This window comes from Candoia aspera, chromosome 2, assembly GCF_035149785.1.
Source record: "Candoia aspera isolate rCanAsp1 chromosome 2, rCanAsp1.hap2, whole genome shotgun sequence".
In the NCBI taxonomy this organism is placed as follows: domain Eukaryota; kingdom Metazoa; phylum Chordata; class Lepidosauria; order Squamata; family Boidae; genus Candoia; species Candoia aspera.
In genome coordinates, this window is record NC_086154.1 from 198,278,258 (window position 1) to 198,297,631 (window position 19,374).

Below are 19,374 nucleotides of genomic sequence, written 5' to 3' on the forward strand. Positions count from 1 at the left end.
AATAATGTAAATTGTTTCCTGTTTATGTCTCCCTCTCTCTTTCAGCTTTTGCCTGCCTTTTGTCCTGTTTTGTCAGATAACTGTTTTTGATGTATGCTGATGTTTAATAAATAAAGATCAAGCTATAGTTTTTGCTACCTGAGCTGAGTGGCTTGTATGCGTGTTTTGATCTAGATATAGGGAACAACTGGAAGTGTGCTGAGGAAAACTAAACTGGAAATTTCAACACTTTCCCTGTCCTTGCTGAAAAATGAAGATATTTTTATTCCAGCAGGCCTTTGCCTCCTAAACGCTAATCTTTTATTAAACGCTATTAACACTAATCTTTTATTTAAAAATAGGGGTTATCTGTGGATTGTTCATATTTGGATTTATATGTTTATATTTTTACAGAATGTAATGTTTTATATTATAATTTAAAGCATTATAATTTTAAGACACTCTGAATGGTGCATGGAAATCACTAAATAAATTAATTAAGCAACTAAGTAAATTAATTAAGCACTTTTCTCTAAATCCATTAAAACCACTTAATTATGTCTGCTAGAGCAATGACTTCTATGGTATAAATGCCACAACTGAAAAGGCACTGCTGCATCTGCAATACACTTGATTTTATAAACAGAGAGACTGTTCAACAAGGCCTTCATGTAGTTTAGAGAACCCAAGGGTGCTTCTATATTAATATTAGGTAACCTTCTACCTGCAATGATTCACAAAGGCCACCTCATTAGGCCCATGAAGGACCAAATCAATTGTCAAAGCTTTTCAGTAATGGCCTGTAGCCATCTGTCACAATCACCCTTTTCCCCCTTAGGCCATTAGTCAATAAAACTTTCCAAAAATCTGTTTTCTTCTAGGTGATGTAACATGTGTTGAACTTCTTCTTTAAGAACTGCAGAGAAATATTTGATTACAGCAGGGTTTCTCAGCCAGGGTTCCATGGAACCTAAGGTTCCATGAGAGGTCACTAGGGGTTCCCTGGAAGATATTTATTTATTTATTTATTTATATTTCAAATTTTGTCCCCACCCATCTCACCTGAGCATGACTCTGGGCGGTTTACAGTAAAACTAAAATAAATACAGGTTAAAATACAATAAAAACAGTATTCTTAAATAACAATATAAATAGAAATATAAAATCCAAGATGGGGATGTTAAAAAGTTCTTAATTAGATTTGTGCAATCTACAGGGGCATCTTCAATGATTTATTTTAAAAATTATTTTAAATTTGGGCAACTTCACATTAAAGAGGTAGTTTCATTCTTTATTTTTAGTTTAAGAACATGGTTAATGCATATATACAGGCCTACACACGAAGCAAATGTAATAATTTTGTAACATCTGGCCTATATTTGAGCCTGAATGTGCAGGGGTTCCCCCAGGTCTGAAAAATATTTCAAGGATTTCTCCAACGTCAAAAGGTTGTCATGTTAGGAACATTTTCCACGTGTTACTGTTGCTATTAGTGTAGTACTACTACTAGGGCTAGTGTTAGACCTTCGAGGCAGACCAGATCTGGAAACAGACCCACAGGAAGATTAGAGCCATACTTCACTGAGGCTGGCTACAGTAACAGAATCTTGCAAACCTGATTGTGCTTTATCTCCTCACTTCTTATACCCCAGTGAATCAGGAAGGACCCTGCCTGAGTCTCTTCCAAATACAGGTAGTCCTTGTTCAACAACCATTCATTTAACAACAGTCTGAAGTTATGACGGCCTTGGAAAAAGTGCTTTACAATCAGTACTCACACTTAGGACCATCACAAACCATCACACCACCCTGTGGTCACTTGATCACAATTCAGGCGCTTGGCAGCCAGCTCACATTTATGACCAGTTGTAGCGTCCTGCAGTCACGTGATCACGATTTGCTACTTTTTTTGCTGGTTTCTGGCAAAAAACATCCATTGGGGAAGCTGGATTCGCTTAACGACATCATAAAAATGGTCATAAAATCTGGTCCCATCATGTGAAGGCTCACTTAATGACTTTACCGCTTAACAACCAATTTTTTGGTTCCTATTGTGGTCATTAGATGAAGACTACCTGTCCTATCTTGTTTCCCAGTACTTAAGGAATGTTTCAGGCCTCTTCACTTATCTTAACAGTTTTTGCATATTTCTGTCAAGGCTATCTCCCTGACTCTCTATGTCTAGCATTACTACTAGTGCTAGTGTTATCATTAATTGTCCAGGATTGCTTATTCAAGGAAGTTTATATTGCAGCTAACCATCATATCAAGTGGCCACTGCACCATCTGCAACTCAGTGAATATGCATTAATTGCCTAAGCTCAGCCTCAGGATGAGGGCATATCCACAGAGCACAACTGTTAAGCTGCTCTTGTCCTGCACTCATGGTAATTTAACCTGTCCAGACTGAGTCCTTTGGGCAGCATCATGAAAACATACTCAGTCCAGACTGCAGACAACCTCCATTTCTCATTGGACAATTTTCCTGCAGCTACAAACACACACACACACATTGAATTATATTTAGATAAATTGAAAGCATCAAAATGTACATATACTGTATGGTAGCACAATGACAGCTATGAGGTAAGCATTTATCTCAAGTTAGACAGCAAATCTTTTTAACCTCATGTGACCAGAGACTCAAGAAACAATAAAACCGTGCACCCCTGGACTTCTTTTTTTTAAAGGCCTTGGCAAATTGGGAGGTCAGAGAAGGAAGTAGTAGGAAAAGGAGAAGTTTTTGAAGTTGTTTCTGCTGAGTGTCAAAGCAGGGATGTTCTGTGTATGAAATAAGTATTCTAACTACTTCATCATTGAGGTAAAGTAGTAACAAGGGCAGAATAAGAGTTTCTTGAAAAAACACTTTGAAAAGAAGTTGAGGGGTGTTTCTTCCTCTTTGAAGTAGCCGATGAGCCACTGGGGTAGCCTGTAAAAAGTAAAGTGCACCAGCCAAAATGGACAGGACCCCTTGAGGCAACATAGGGAGAAACAGTATTTTCAAACTGCATCAGGAAAACATGCCCAGAGATCATATTTGCAATGGGAGAGAGATGAAGAGAAAGCAATGACATTCCTTCCTTCCTTGTTCCCTTCCAAATATGCTTGGTGGTACATGAAGTACTGGGGCCAAGAGAACTAGGCAACGTGAATAGGACCTCAGAAGGGCTATAAGCATAATGTTTATGAGTTACCGGTAACTCAATCTTCAATGTGATTTTTCTGGAAATTTGATTCCCCTAAAAATACATACAGGTTAGAATAATTTTCTATAATTTGAAGTCTAGAACTTGTTTTAGGTGAATTTTTGTTGTGACTACCCTGGGCTAGTCTCTACTAAATCTGTGAGATCTGTGATTTACCAGCATTTCTCATCCTCAGCAACTTTAAGTTGTGTGGACTTCAACACCCAGAGTTCTCCAGCCAGCATGGGGACAGCCCGAGAGTTGAAGGTCACGCATCTTAAAGTCACTGAGGTTGAAAAACACTGATTTAGGCCTAATTAGTAAGACACCATCTTGAGCTTCTGGAGAAAAGGTAGGAAATAAGACAATAACATGATCTGAGCTAAAATGTCAGTTTCCACTAAGAAGAGTTTCATTCTGTCATAGATAATAAATCTTTCAAATTCTTTTCCAGTTTCAGACTTTTTAAATGTTTCCTCACACAGTAATAAGCTGCATCATCTTCTGTAATGCTCTCATCACTAAATATTCCAAACAGGATTTCTTCCATTCTGTCATCACTCAGCAGGACAACTACATCACACCATCTCCTTCCAAATTTGCTTTTATAAAGCTGAGGATTTTGCTTCATACCACATCTACCACTATACTTTACAACAATACATGCAATGGAAATATTTTAGAAAAAAGTAGACAATTATCCATGGCTTAACATTTACCTCTGGCATAAAACATATCACAATGTATAATTGTGCCCTTTTCTTCAACAGGAATCCACAACTTCAAGCCCCAAGAGACCCCTGTAGAAAGGATTCCACAGGGTTTAATTCTCTATTTTTTGACTCCCTGTCAAAAAAGATGTAGGAAGAGCAAAACCATCTGAATGGGCAGCAGTCAGATCAAGGTGCTAGGAAAATCTTAAAATGATACTAAATCAGGGTTCCTTCCTTGCTGTACATTTCCCACTGCAGTCAAGCACTGGATGCATGGGAGAGAAATGGCTGTATACAAGCAGGGGAGGGGTGTAGAAGAGTTCAGAGATGACCTTGGAGAAAATATGTGGTGATTGTTAGTGAAACATGAGGTTAGCCTAAGAAAACAGGAAAGCATGAGAACTCATGATTGTCCTGCCTCGTCTGTCTTTGATATAAGAGGAAGGGAAAGAGAAATTCTGTCAGACTTTCAAGATTCTGTTATTATAGCCTATATCTATAAAATTTCATGTATTTCTTGTTTCTGTTCCTTGACCTGCCCTACCTCAGAGAGCTGCCATGGGATGAATGGGGTATATTGAATGAACAAGATGCAAGAGAGATGGGTGGAAAAGGAATATGAGTTTTGGAAAGTCCTTCAGGGATCATATCCCCACAGTGTGGTAGCCTCACCCATGTTAAACTATGTACCAAATTAATGTTGGTATATGTTCTCACACACATTTGCTTCTGACCAATTCACTTCTTGTGATGATGTAGTTTTCAGTTGTTTACAGAACTGTAAGTAAGATATGCTTGATCAAGGCTTGCCGTATAGAAGATAACAAAAAAAAAAGATCAATGGACTAGCTGAGTATTTTCTTCAAGCCTACCTCAATTAGATGGTGAAGCATTGCATTCTACACTAGTCCCATCTTTTAAAATTTGGAAGAGTCACCAAATTAATATAAACATTGTCTTAATGGAAGCAGATCACCAAGTGCCAGCTCTTTGAGGTAGGCCAGGTCAGGAAACAGACAGTGCGAGGAATACAGGAATGTATTACTGTAGGGTATAATAACAGAATCTTGAAAGCCTACCAGAGTTTCCTTCTGCCCCTTCTTATAGGGCTATTCTAAGTCTCTTTCTCACGCCTCCTCCTTTCCTTGCCTTAACTGTTCCAGCAATACTTCCTGAGGTTATCTACACGTTCCTCTACACCAGACCTGCATAACATATGGTCCACAGGCCATATGCAACCCGACAAGCAGCTTTGTGCAGACTGCTGGTATTTTTGGAAAACTCAACCAATCCACTGCTGCCAAATGTCACCACCACCAGAAGGGTCTGCTGCCACTGTCTAGTTTTTCACAGCCACCTCCACCCTGAAAGACATGCTGTGGACCACCTTCCATGTTTCCAGGTCTCACTGACACCACCAATTCCATTGCTGTCGCCTCTCCACCAGCCTCTGAACAGCTGATTGGTGTGCCAATTATCCTTTTGTAGCCCACAATTATTTTTAATGTAGCAATTTGACCCTTTTCCCTCTACAGGTTGTGCTGGCCTGCTCTACACCAAGTCACTGAAGCCGAACCAAACTTCATCAGCAGATTGCTCTTTAATGTTTTCTTCATTTGTCTGTTTTGGCTTAAAAAACAGTGAAAGGCTTTGAAGCCTTAGAGCTAAAACTACTTTCTCTTTTACAAGAGGTACATGATGCTTGATTATTAGAATAAACAAATAATTCCTGGAATAACTGGGCCTTCTCTCTAAAATATTAGACTGGAATATTACTGATGTAAAAGGCAATTTACATCTTGGGAACTGTAACTGGTTCAGAGCAGTTTGATATCTATTTTACAACAATAAATGTTGGCCAATGGGCAGGAAACTTATTTATCAGAATCTACTGTGCTCTCCTATCCACTATTCTTCTGGTCCTCCTAGAAGCATCTGGCCATTGCCAGAAGAGAATATTGGTTGTGTTTATTCATGTATTTGATTATTAAATTTTAATCTCCCTTTTTTACTCTAAGCCTAAACACTGTCACCTTTTGGCCCCAACTTCTTTTTAAATGCATCTCGAAAAATATAAAAGTGAATGTGGCACTTAGCCCAAAATTGGTTGCCCATCCCAAATCAGTGATGACTATCCTCAGTTGCACCAGGGATTGAAATTCTGAATGAAAATAGGAACCAATGGAGCAGATACAGGAAACTACAAGAAGATCTTAACTAAGCCATATGAAGAGAAATGGAAGAATTACGCAAAACCTTGCAAAAAGATGACCAAAAGGAAATAAGACAGCACAACTGAGCATACAAAGGTCAAAAACCTGTCTTTTATTTCCCTAGAGAGCAAGACAGTGAATAATGTCTTTATTATTTAAGTTGTAAGATCCTAATTGTATGTGAGGAAAAACTTCCCAACAGTAACAGAGGTTTGACTATAAAACCAATTACAGAGAGAGGTGCTTAATTGTCCTGTACTAGATGTATTCAGAGATTAGACAGACATCTGTCAGGGATACTTTATTCTGGATTCCTACTCTGAGCAAGGATTGGATTCAGTGGTCTAAATGACCCCTTCCAACTTCATTCTACTTCAAAAAAAAATTAAGAAGCATTTTCTTCTTTTTAAAAAATAGAAGGTTCTAAGTTAATAAGTTCAATTAAAATTAATATTCTTGAAAATAACTGAAAAAATTCTGACCAGCATTACCATTGGAGAGCATGAGATGAACATCATGAAACCACAACAAGATTGTACTGTGGCTATACACTTTGTCTTAAAAATGGGCTAATGGTGAAATTGGGGAGATCTACTCTAAAAGTGATAATGAAGAGGGAAAAAAGGTGGTATATAAAATGTGGAAATAATATGAAGCATTTTAGAACTGCAGGGTCAAGTTTTGATCGAGGGAATTATAAAATTGAAACAGCCTAAATGTCAGTCAATAAAACATTTCACAACATTTCACAAAGAAAACTAAAAAAACACCACAATTCTTTCCTGAGAAATCAAGCACATTACTCAATGGCCATTTTTCTGGGAAGATGTTACTGACTTTATTCATAATCTTTTTAAAAAGCATTGGAGATGCTGAAAGCCCCTGAATGTAACCTTATTTATTTGTTTGTTTGTTTGCTTGTTTATTATATTGCTGGAGGATTATTCCAATCTTCCACTGTTTTCTGCTTTGTACTGTTAAAATACTTTTAATACTGATATGGAGGCTATTGGCTTCACCTAATGTCCCAGGAGTTTACATGTCCTGCTACACTTGCAACCAACCATAGAGGTACCTTTCAAATAGTTACTGGCATAATTAGGTTTCAGCAAAACTCTTATGTCAAGGCTCTTAAAAATTTGGCTGCTTTGCTTTTCCATTAAATGCGTTAAAAAAGAACTAGAGTGCATTTTAGCTCACTGCAGACTGTTATTATTTTTAAAACACACTGTTGTCTATACTAAATAAGTTCATAATCACATTAAAAACTAAGTGATCTGTGCCACCAGCATATTAAAATATATGATAACAAACACAAGTCAGCATTTTTCCATACCAGATGCTTGTAAATGTTATTCTACAGGGAACCAATTAAAACTACGGAAAATTTGAAACAACAAACATATGGACCAAGACAGAGCAACTTATCTTGTCACCATGCTGCTTGCTCAGTACCTTGATCAGGGAACTGATAATATTGTATTATGGCAGAATTAACTGCTAGTTTAATTAAAACTTATTTAAAATCAATGTATAGCAATTATTTAGAATTGTGGTTCTCAGATCACCATATTTTATGGACTGATACTGACTTTCAACTAATATGATACTACAGCACGTGATTCAACTCATGTACTGTAGTATCATACTAGTCAGGACAGCCCGTATAGCATCATTTATCTTTTTTTCATATGACTTCTTAATTCTTTGATTCTCTAGCATATAATCTAAAGTAAGATGAGGATTCTTTCTAATCCATTACATAGTAAAGAGTCGTGAAATCAAATATAAAAGAAAAATGTTTGAATTTCTGTAAGATTAACAAAGGGAAATAATTACATTTTTTTGTATGTGTAAAAATTGTAACTAGGGGCATCTGTTGTACTCTGTGAATGTATGGATGATGATGCTTTGGAATAAGGGCTTCTATGGAAATATGAATAAACTAAATGGAAGGCATACATTGTATTCTAGGATATATGAAGTAACAAATGTGATGCTCATCAATAAAGACCAATCTGCACAAGTAAGAGAGACAAATAGTATAAATCCAATAAAGCATTAGAAGAATGTTTTGCAAGTAAACTTTGTGTTACTACATGGTAGTGTGTTGATTATCTCCACACATTGGAAAGTGTCCAGTTGCCCAGCTTTCTTTTTCTAGCCAGATGTTGCTAGGAATCTTTTGAAAATATCTATATAGTAAGAGCTATGCAGTGTGTTATCCCCTATGCTCATCACAGAATACAGATATTTCATTTAGCTTTTCTGCTTAATTTCCTTCCAGCCTGAATATAAAGTACTCAGAAAGGTTCTACATATCACAGAAATAAGCCTGACAGTGTGATCTGCTTCAAATATGCTTTGTGAAACAGCTTTCTGAAACTGTGATGTCTGAGCTGTTTGTTCTGAAGGTTAGGACTTCTTATATCTCAAGATGAATGATCTTTCATTGCAAGAGCAAAGTAAATGTGACATCCAGTCACTTCTTACATTAATTACAGATGTATATTCATTCTAGGCCTCAGGGGAACATCGCTCAGACATTACTTCCTGTTAAAAGTGGCAGTCAGCTGACCCTATATGTATTATCTGATTCACTTGTTAATGCATCTGATTCACTTGTTAATGACATCCTCATTAATCTCAAAGTTTGGAAATACACATAATAATATGTCAGAAAATAAATGTAAGAGAAAGCTCACTTTCTTATTCTCTTTTGAGACTGTTGATACAAGTTGCCCATTATGGAAACAGTAATCTTATGCTTAAGATTTATCTGGTTATGTTAGTTTAATGCTAGAAATCCAATAATTGCTTCAAGAATTCTAAGAAACATAATGTTAAGGAATTAAATAGCTATATATAATATATATAACCAAAGGAAAAAAATAATGGAAGTTTAAGAATTAGGAACTGTATTGAGAAAATAGAAGAAATATTTTTCACCCTCTCTCATAGTATGAGAAATATTATATATATTCAGTGAAAACGGTCATCAGTAGATTAAAACCAAATAGATTTTCTATCAATTGATTCAGCAAAATAAAGAGGTTTTTTGGCAGGTAACCTCATTTTGACTTTTTTCATAAGGTACAAAAATATCAGTATTGGATGAACATGGAGAGTAAAAACAGCTTTGTTGTGTATTTGGTTAGATATAACATTCCAAATTACCTCTAAATTACTAAGGGTGTATTCAGTGGTAAATTATCACTGAAAAAATGGCCTACTGCTAATTCAGTGAAAAATGTGCCAGCACATCTACATTTTCTTGCATTCTTGATCCCAAATTCAGTTGTTTGTGTTCTAGAAAAGCCTATGGATTGCCAAAAAAAAAAGCCAAGCAAATACAAAATTCTGCTTTGACCCTATTTGAGAAATAACATACAATATATGGGGTAATAAAAAAATAAACCAGATGTTACAGAAGTGTCTCTATTCCACTATCAATAGTAAGTAAAATGAAGGCTTTTACTGCCTTTTACAGAATTATTCGGTTGGTGTGGCCAAGAACAAGAAGGATGCACAATTCAGGTCATTACAGTAGAGCCATTAAACTTGCCATGTCAATAATCTGCGATTTAAAAAGAAATCAAAGCTCTTATATTAAAGTAAATCAATAATGTACATTGTAAATTCTCAACATAGGAAGTATTCAGAGATTTCTTTTCAATAAAGGTCCAAATTGCAGTAACTGGAAGACTGAAGTTAATTTTCTATATTTAACCATAAAATTAAAAACTGCTTCATATAGTATGATCCCAAGGCTTTTAGTCAGTAAGACTTATTGAGTAGCAAAACTCTGATTTCTGCCTGAAATTTTCTGAGAAATTGTATCTAAGCTCAGCAATTTGAAAAGCACAATCATTTCTAAATATGAATTTAACACTAATGCAATGACATTTTTATCAACTAAGAACTAATTTTTTCTTTAACTTTGTTTCATTTGATATTATTAAGTAGTAGTAGGATTTGAAACTATTGGGCTAAGAATACATGGCATTATTCCTGCAACAGTAAGAGTATTACTATATAATGCAGTTTATCTGAGTGTATATTTTAGTTTGTGACTAACCCTGGCCAAAATGCATTAAGGCAGATTCTATCCTTTTCCTTCCTTCTAATTTTTATTTAGTAGGGCAATCATATCTGGGGTCCAAAAATCCAGACAATTATTATGTAGCAGCAAAGAAACAGAAAACGCTACCTATTTACTGGCATCTAACTGTCATTCAGATTTTCGCAGCCCAGCTCTTATAGCCCTTCATCTACACAGCTAAAATCTGAATTGCACCTGAAACACTAGGGCACATGCCATTGGAAATAACTCATAACCAGACTCAAATAAGCAAGAGGTTTTATTCCTTTTTGAATGACGTTGCATAAAAGATACTCCCATTACACTGTGTCCCTAACATTTATTTATTTGTGTTATGAATACTGGATTAAGTTCAGTTACTGTAATAATTAAGGTGTTGGACTAGGACTGGGTAAAGCCAGTTTAAATTCCATCATTAGCCATGGACATTCACTGACTTAATGCTAATCACTCTACCAGCCTACCACACAAAGTTGTTGGGGAGTTAAAATGAAGGGGGATCCCAATGTAAGCTTCCTTGAATTCCTGGAGAAAAGATGGGATGTAAATCTAATAAACATACAGAAAAACACACAACACTTTCCCTCCTCTTCTGTAATTGCATTTCCACCACCATCAACAAAAAAATCATTATTGAAAAGTAAGAGAATTCACTGTATTTATGCCTGGACCACAACTTATATATTTCAAAGGACTTAAAATGTACTTGTTTTTATACTATACTATAATCTGTTTATAGCATATTACATAATGAATTAACTGTCAGATCAGCTACTGAAAATGTCATTTTTATATCTTGAGGGATGTGATCCTTGGACTGTTAACAGATCTTGTATATTATAACGTCCTTTAAAATCACTTTTAAAAAATGTATTAATACCCTATTATTTTCTGCCATCATCTTCATTCAAGACATTTCTCCTCACACTACAAAGAAAAAAGAATTCAAACATCTTATACTTACAATTATTATCAGCTAAATATTTTGCCTAGCTGTTTCACAAAGGAAAATAATTTTTCTTAGTTTCTAACCAATGAGCTATATGCCACCTTTCTGCAAATTACTTTTGAGAGCCTAAACAGAAAGAAATGCAATATGGTAGAACAATTAAAGGAATCTCCTTAAACCAATGTGGTTTTCAGTCACAAGTAGGTTAAAATAAAGGGCACATTAAATGCTCCATTTTGGGGCATTTGGTAATAAATCATTACACAATCAAACTGGCTATTAAATGGAAACTACTATAACTTCAGAATGGTTAGCTTCCTAATTAAAATCTACTCATCAATCACCCTGCAAAGGAATGTGCACTTCATCTTGCATGTTTTAAAATTGTGCAGGTGGTAGCAATGTTTAAACACAGCTGTTATTTTTTGGATCATTTTTGCACAGAGAGATTTGTCTGAGGACTCTTATGAAAATATTTTCTCATGGTTATCTTCAATCTGGCATTTCTTGAAATAATAAAATACATTTAAAACATCATCTTTATTATTTTTACCATCATTGTTTAGATCATAAATATTGTTTTTTCAGAACAATGTTTTCCAAATAGAGTTTGAATTGTTTCTTAAGAATAGTTCAAGATTTTCAATAAGTCAATTCTGTAGTACTGGTAATTAAAATTAGTTACATTCTTAATGATCTAACAGTACAATATGTAGAACTTTTAAACTCATCCCATTGGTTTGAAACATTGACCCATGGAGTCAATACATTAACTAGAAGTTAAATGTAAACTGGTTCAACACTGATTTCAGATTCTGTCAAAATACATCATAAACTAAAGGAAGCTTTAAAATGTGATACTTTTTCATGTAATTGTCAATAAGTTGATAAAAAAACATAAGCCACTTTTTAAAGACTACATGAAAACACAGTTGCTATCAACTGTCTTCTTTACTTGAAATAGAAGATGAAAAGCCGATTTTGCAGATTTTTTAAAATTAAATATTTAGTATCCAAATTAGCAGAGCATTTACAATGGGATCACCAGTTATTATGCATTTGCTTCTTAAGATCCATGGCAAGAAATGTTTTAGAGAGTGCACAACATGCCAGGGTAGTATGCAACAATCCATTTCTTAAGCTGTATGCCTTCTAATTGAACAGTTGGAGTTGAAACATATATGCAACGAAGTATGGTTCTACTGATGTAAGTTTGAGTGTAACAGTATAGGGATATTTCATGCAAGGTTTTATAATTGCTCTTCTTTCTGATCAATCCCTAATATATAGCATTTAATGAAGAACTTAATCTGTCAAGAATCAGGCAGCCCAAAGTTAAGGATATGCTTTCATTCTTTTATTGCACACCCAGGTACTGTTTTGAACAAAGGAACCATCAGTTAGATTCACCTATTTTCATGGAATCAGCTCACTCATTGCATATCAGCTTTAGTTGCAGTAACCAGCAATTCTCCCTTCATGAGAGGTAGTCAAGGACATCCTGTTCTATCCCATTTTATATATAAATACTTACTGTATTATATATAAATACTTACATAACACTGAAATGCTACTACTTTTGGCCAAGAACAGACCCCATTAGAGACTGATTGCTTTCCCCACTCCTGACACACTTTAAACAAAAACATTACATGAACTGATGTGATATGCATTATTCAATGTATCAGGCTTGTACCATCTGTCAGTGTTAAATTAATGACTCATATGTATATACACATATTTTAATCCATGATTACTAGTAAAAATTAATAAGGTTATCCTTACAGACATGTTTAATTTTTTTATATGTACACAGCTAGGCATTTTATACACAAAGTCATGCTCAACATGGAATCTTCCAATTATTTCCAGGATCAGTCAAGAAACAAAATTTTGTATCAACTGGTAGTATGTGGATGGCAATAACATACTTCCAGTTTCTGAATTGTCCTGTGTTTAAGCACAGTTAAATGTTGCAGTATATTTTTGTGCTTGCTATCTAGGTAGCATGAGTATTAGATTATGATATGTGAGCAATCTGTTTATTTTAGGATTATGGTATATCCTGTATATTTTACCAATCCTCCTTTTCTTCATATGGGATAGTTGCTATAACCTTATTAACCTGCATTCTGCCATACGATAAACACATCAATAAGATCCACTAGAAGAAGTTGCATAATGATATTTAAATGGCTTCCATCCAAAATACAAGTGTTACTTCTGTGTTTTGACTGGCTGAACCAATATTTCTTTTATGTAAAACTTCAAAGACATAAAACTGAATAGAAAAATTATAGGTTCATACATAGTTGCACATACAAGATGTACATGTTAGAAATAAATATGTGGAGTTTTTACTGGAATTTTTTAATCATATAATATGCATTATGAAGTGGTAGAATTGTAGGATCCTGAAGGTTCTCAAATTCATATCAGGTTTCTATGGAGCTCAAAACTTTTAACAAATTATTCTCCATAAAGCAGGAGTCGGCAGTGCAGCACCAGTACACACCATGATATGCCAGATAGCATCTGTGCTGTGATTCCCAGTGTTTTTTTAATGGCCCAAATCTCTCAAGCTCGCTAAATCTCACAAGATTTAATGACATGCTAGATATGGCTCTTTGTCTTTTATATGACTGGTTGTTATGGATTTATTTATTTATATATTCATTTGGTTTATATGGCCGCCCACATACAAAGTGACACTTGGTTTATCAATGTAAGCCAGCTAGAGCCTGTGGAATTGTGTGGCATACCAATTTTTGTAATAAATACATAAAACATAAAATTGTTCACTGGTGCTGGCATCAAAAATGTTGCTAACTTCTGCTATAAAAGTATATGTATGTAGTACATATGCATATTTAAAAATGGTAATATGAATTTTCCCATCAGTTAATGCAGCGAATATATTTTCCACAGTTATTCCTTTCCTCTGTGAAGTTCTTACCCCAGGCAAATTCACCTGGTAGTATATTGTTTTTCTGTTTCACATTAGGAGATGTATATACCCTTCATCCATGCTTTGAATAATCAAAGCACTATTTTATTTAGCTATTTTTAGATTTTATTCACTATATTAATATTTGTAATTTTATATTCTTTTAGCTTGCCTCACAGCTGTATTGTGGTAATGCTGAGAAAATCTAAAACTATATTCATAATATTTCCACAAACAGAAAAGAGGAGTGTTTTATTTTCTCTTACACTTCATTCTTCTAGAACATGAAGTCCCCCAGATGTTCATCCTTAAGAACTTCTAGCCAGTAAACCATGCTGACAGGAGAAATAGATTTGAAATCCAACAAACCAAGAAAGCACCACAATAGGAAAAGCGTTCAATAATAATCAAGTGATGTTGCAAATCTCACCTTTTTTATTAAAAAAATAATTTATTAAAGTGCTGTATGATATCCTACACAATAGATTCCCTGGTTGACTACCTGGACTCTGAAAATAAGCAGGCTATGGCCTAGCTGGTATCAGATGAGACTCCACCATGGAATTCCAGCATTGTAAACCAGACTGGGAACTTATAAAACATTAAAAAAGACAATTGCAAACCATTTATGTTCTACTGCCACAAATCTGTCTATGTAATCACCAAGAGTTGAGCTTGATTCAAGGGCATCTTTACCTTTACTTTGAAAAAAAAAACGTATTGTATCTTACAAAGTAAGCCATTACTTTGTAATGAAAGCTCTTGCTACAATCGATAAATGCTCTTCTATGATTCCATTGCACTTTTTGACTTCTTGCTGAACGAACAAATTCAGAAACTCTTCTGGAATTTGCCCTTTAGCACAATTTGCTTACTTTAGGATCTACAATGGTTGTGTTTTATATTCACTGTTCTCAATGAGCTCTCCCTAACAGAAGCTCACAATACACATTATCCATGTTTGAAAATGATAAAATATATATTATGTCACCTGTGCACAGAGTGGTACAATGGAATGTGAATACAGCAAGCATAGACACACATGTTATGGCAAGGAAACCTCTCCAATTTTCCATTCAGACTATCTCTACTAATATAACTAACAAAGTCACCATCAGAGATGCAGCACTGTGCCATCTTCCAATTTTCATCTAAGGCTAGCATGGGAAGACCTGGTGTTAACTAGGACAGGGAAGATTAGCAGGACAAGATCTTAGAAGCAGAACTTTAAAAAGTGGAATTCAATGTTCTTAATGCTCACTTTCTGCCACGAAGTGATGACATAATGTTAATTTTAGATTTTGAGTGCTTCTGCTCTGGGTCTAGAGTTAAAAAGAAAGTCCTCAATTATGCATGCCTTCTGTGCTTTGTCATCAGCTTTTACTATAGCTTTGAAGAAAACTTAAACAAAACCTTAGATAAAAAAAAGAGCTGTAACATTAATTACTGTGAAATATTATTCTATTAAGAAATCTTACCTAGGACCCTTGGCAGATAGCTGATATCTATTTAAAGATATTTTAAAATACACAAATAACATGTTTGTTGAAAAAATAAGAAGGGTGGAGATGGTATATTGTGCCATCCAGTTATATTTTGAATACATATGAAGACAAATGCAATATTGCTTATGGCCTTATTTAGAAATATTTATTTTTAATGTATTTGCATGAAGTCTAAGAGTAACTTTATTTCAAGCGGCATGAATTATGACTAATGCTTATATGCTAAGAAGTTTTAAAAATAACTTTAAATGTTAGCTGATAATGATAAAATGAAGAGGCTCATGGCTTCTGGCCTTGTATCCCTATGTATTCTCAACTGAACTTTCCTTAGAAATATTACAGAACCAGTCTAATGATACAGGGCTGCTGTATCATTACATTTGGTTCATATCAACAGTCATTTTAAGTTAAAGTGGTTTCACTGGGGGTGTATTTATTTTCATATTCTGATGCTTTCATAATATGACATTGATTGAACTTCCTCCTTTATTGCTGTTTACTTCCATAATTTGAACCCTCAGAATCAAAAAGAGCTCCATGCACTGTTGTAGAGTATTGAATAGATTATTCCGGACACATTTTCCCAAGAGTATACTTCATTTAGTACAATGAGACTCTTTTCTGAGTAAACATGGATTGAATTGTCTTACATACCATAAGATGAAATTTCTGTGATTGACTAAAATGATAGGGAGAAGCTTGCCAGCTCTATGGGATGCCTTCTAACTACAAACCAAGTTCTTCAAATGGGTGGGTGAGGATTCAACTATTTCTTGTGAGTCTTTAAAAACAATGGACTAGACACTTGAGAAGTAATGGATTCCATTAGTTACACTGGGGTTGCAACTTACAACATAAGCATTGTGATGTCATTGTTAACTATTTCATATTATTATCCAAAATGCTGATTCATACAAGCTCATCTGGATGTCTTCCAAAACTTTAAAAAAATGTGCAGGAAAGTGTAGCAAAACAAGCTGGCATAGTAAGAAAGCCTTTCCAAGATACCCTCTTTTTCTGCAGAACTTACCAGCTTTGTTTTGGCGCGCTGCAAAAAGTCTTCCATGTTGTGTGGCTGGCCTGCGGGTTCTGTTCAGCCAGGGCAAAGTCCCACGACAGAGCTCTGCACTGCTTCTTTGGGCGGCTCCTGCCTCCTGCATCTGGTGTCCTGCTGCCTTGGCCTCTGCCTCTTCCGCCGCCGCGGCTGCTACGTCTCCCAACAGATCGCCGCTGCCCGTGGACTCCTCTCCCTATTTAGGCAACAAAGTGGTTACGGGTGCCCGGGCATGGGGGGATGGGGGGGGCGGGCAGCGAGAGGGGGAAGAGTTTACATGATTCCACAAGCCGACCGAGCTCTTCCACCAATCGCAAAGACGCTCAGGCGGGCTGACGTCACGCAGACAATTGCTGCAACCATGGACAGCGCCCAAAAGTGAGTGGAAAGTGAAGATGCAGAGATCTGCGGCAGAGGGAAGAAGCGTCTCGCGCGCGCTCTGCCTTCCGCTCCCTCTCTCGCGTCCTAAAGCACTGCAGAGCCCATGTGGGTGTCTGATATGCGGGAACAAGGAGGGACGTATATACAGAGAAGTAAAACTTCACATAAGATTTTTTTTTTAACCGTGTTATGATGCACGATCCTTATGATCCTTCCTGGTCATTATAGTTCGGGGGATTCGAAACTTCCGTTTGGCAGATGCAATCGTGATGCCCAGATTTTACCCTGCTTGCTTAGAAGTAAACCATATTGATTTCAACTGAATTTCTAAACAAATATCCTAACGATGGTAACGCATATTCTGTAGATTATTATGGCTGTCGTGTTTGTGTGTCTGTTTACCCTTTGCAGCGTCCTGAGCAAACAACATGTCTTACTTTACTCAGTGAAGTACGGCAGGCACTTCGTATATTTTGATAGTTTACACAGAAGCCAAGTGGAGAATATTGTTCAAATCTTTCTAGTATACTGCTGTAAGTGAAACTCCAACATACATCTCATATGTACGTAAACCAACATACGTGCATAACAGGAAGTGCTGTGCATGCTGGATGTATATTTGGGTTTCTCAAAGGATTTATAAAATGGGTCCAGATCATAACATCCTGATTATGATTAGATTTCTTGTCTACAGTATTTCTGAACTTCATACTTTGTTTCCAGCTCTGATGCACTTGGCTGACTTGCAGGATACTCTGTTCGTGGGCTAAATCAGAATTGATGCATTAGATAAATATTTGTTTATTAATATAATAAATGATTTTCACAGGTGTACTTAACTGATTAGCTATTTAGGTATGCTGAGTCCATGTGATATTTCTCAAATAATCACATTAAATGCAAATAAGATATATAAAGAAGTTTATTTGGATATTGATAGATGGGAAGTCTTTATTTATTTATTTATTTGGTTTATAGAGCCGCCCATCTCCAGCCAGTGACTCTGGGTGGCCAACAATAATAAAAACAATAAAACAATAAAAACAATACCAGATGAGAGATCTTAAAAGCCATTGGTGTAAGCACAACCATGAAAGTAGAATACTTCACAGTTTACATGGAATGTCCACATATATGAAGAAAAAAAATTCACAAACTCAGTGCATTGTTCCATAAAATTTTATGGGATTCTTCAAATCCAAATATATCTTTGAAAAAGATGCAATTGAAGGTGGGGGCTTTAGTTTCCCAAATCATGAATTATATCACTACACATATCTTTTGACTAGTACTAAATTTTGGATAGCTTCACTCAGTATAAATTCTCCTTCCTGGGCTCTTTTGAAATAGTCGCACATAGCACCTTCAGTTAATTGGTCTGTTTAGGATTCAAAATATAAGATTAGATATATCTCCTATCACTATTACATTTATTCAAATATTATGATATACTATTTCTGGAAAATGGCATTTTGATTCCTTTTTTATGCTAAATTGAAGCAAGTGATAATCTAGTCAAAACTGATTGTAAAAAACCTGTTATGTGTAAATTTTGGATGGATGTTAGGAATTTTACTTTAGATCAATTATTGTATGATAATGATGAATTTATATCATCTCTTATGTTAGAAGATAAATATTATTTGCCTGTTGCTGCCAACTGGCAGCATCTGCGACTTGTATTGACACCTTAATCTGAACAGTGGCATTCTCAGCTTCAAAGACACCTAAATTACTAGAACTGATCACCATATTTTATGAGAGGAAAAAAAATTAGTGTGTAGAAATACATTGCCAATAAATCAATTCAATATGCAAATTTTAAAACTGAATAGAAGAAGCAATTAGAGATCCTCATTTTGTCTGAACAATAGGAAACTGTCTCAATGCCTGTATCAAAAATTTCAATAGATCTTAGACTTTGGCTTATTCAACAAAAAAAATAATATTTCAGACTTACTGGATCACATTTACATAGAAAAGGAATGAGTAAATTATGTTGTTGGAGATGCAATAAAAATAACACTTCATTAAAACAAGTTTTTGTGAAAGCCTAAAATGGTTACACTCTTGGAACCTGTATTTACATTCATTAATTTTACTTTGAGACAGAGTTTAAAATTTTTTGATATTTATATTCTTTTTAACTACATCCATTTTACATGGAATTGACCTCTGGACAATGGAAATGGATTCTCTATGCCCTTCTTATTGCTAAGAGACTAGTCCTTCAACATTGGAAAGATAAAATTATGGTCCTGGTTACTCCATGGATTGAAGACCTGATGTTACCTGCAACTTATTGAAAGAGTTATTTATATCTGGTTATAGTTGTATGTTAAATGA

The 19,374-nt window shown here is 35.3% G+C and overlaps 1 protein-coding gene across 1 annotated transcript in view; it reads right to left on the bottom strand.

Annotated features, from left to right (window-relative positions):
- Positions 1-16,864, bottom strand: part of PRUNE2 (prune homolog 2 with BCH domain) — a 123,072-nt gene extending 106,208 nt beyond the window's left edge. The window contains exon 1 of the mRNA XM_063295162.1: positions 16,624-16,864. Within this exon, the coding sequence (XP_063151232.1) occupies positions 16,624-16,659 (36 nt within the window). The 5' untranslated portion in view covers positions 16,660-16,864. The remainder of the gene's footprint in view (positions 1-16,623) is intronic.
- Positions 16,865-19,374: the final 2,510 nt, after the last annotated feature.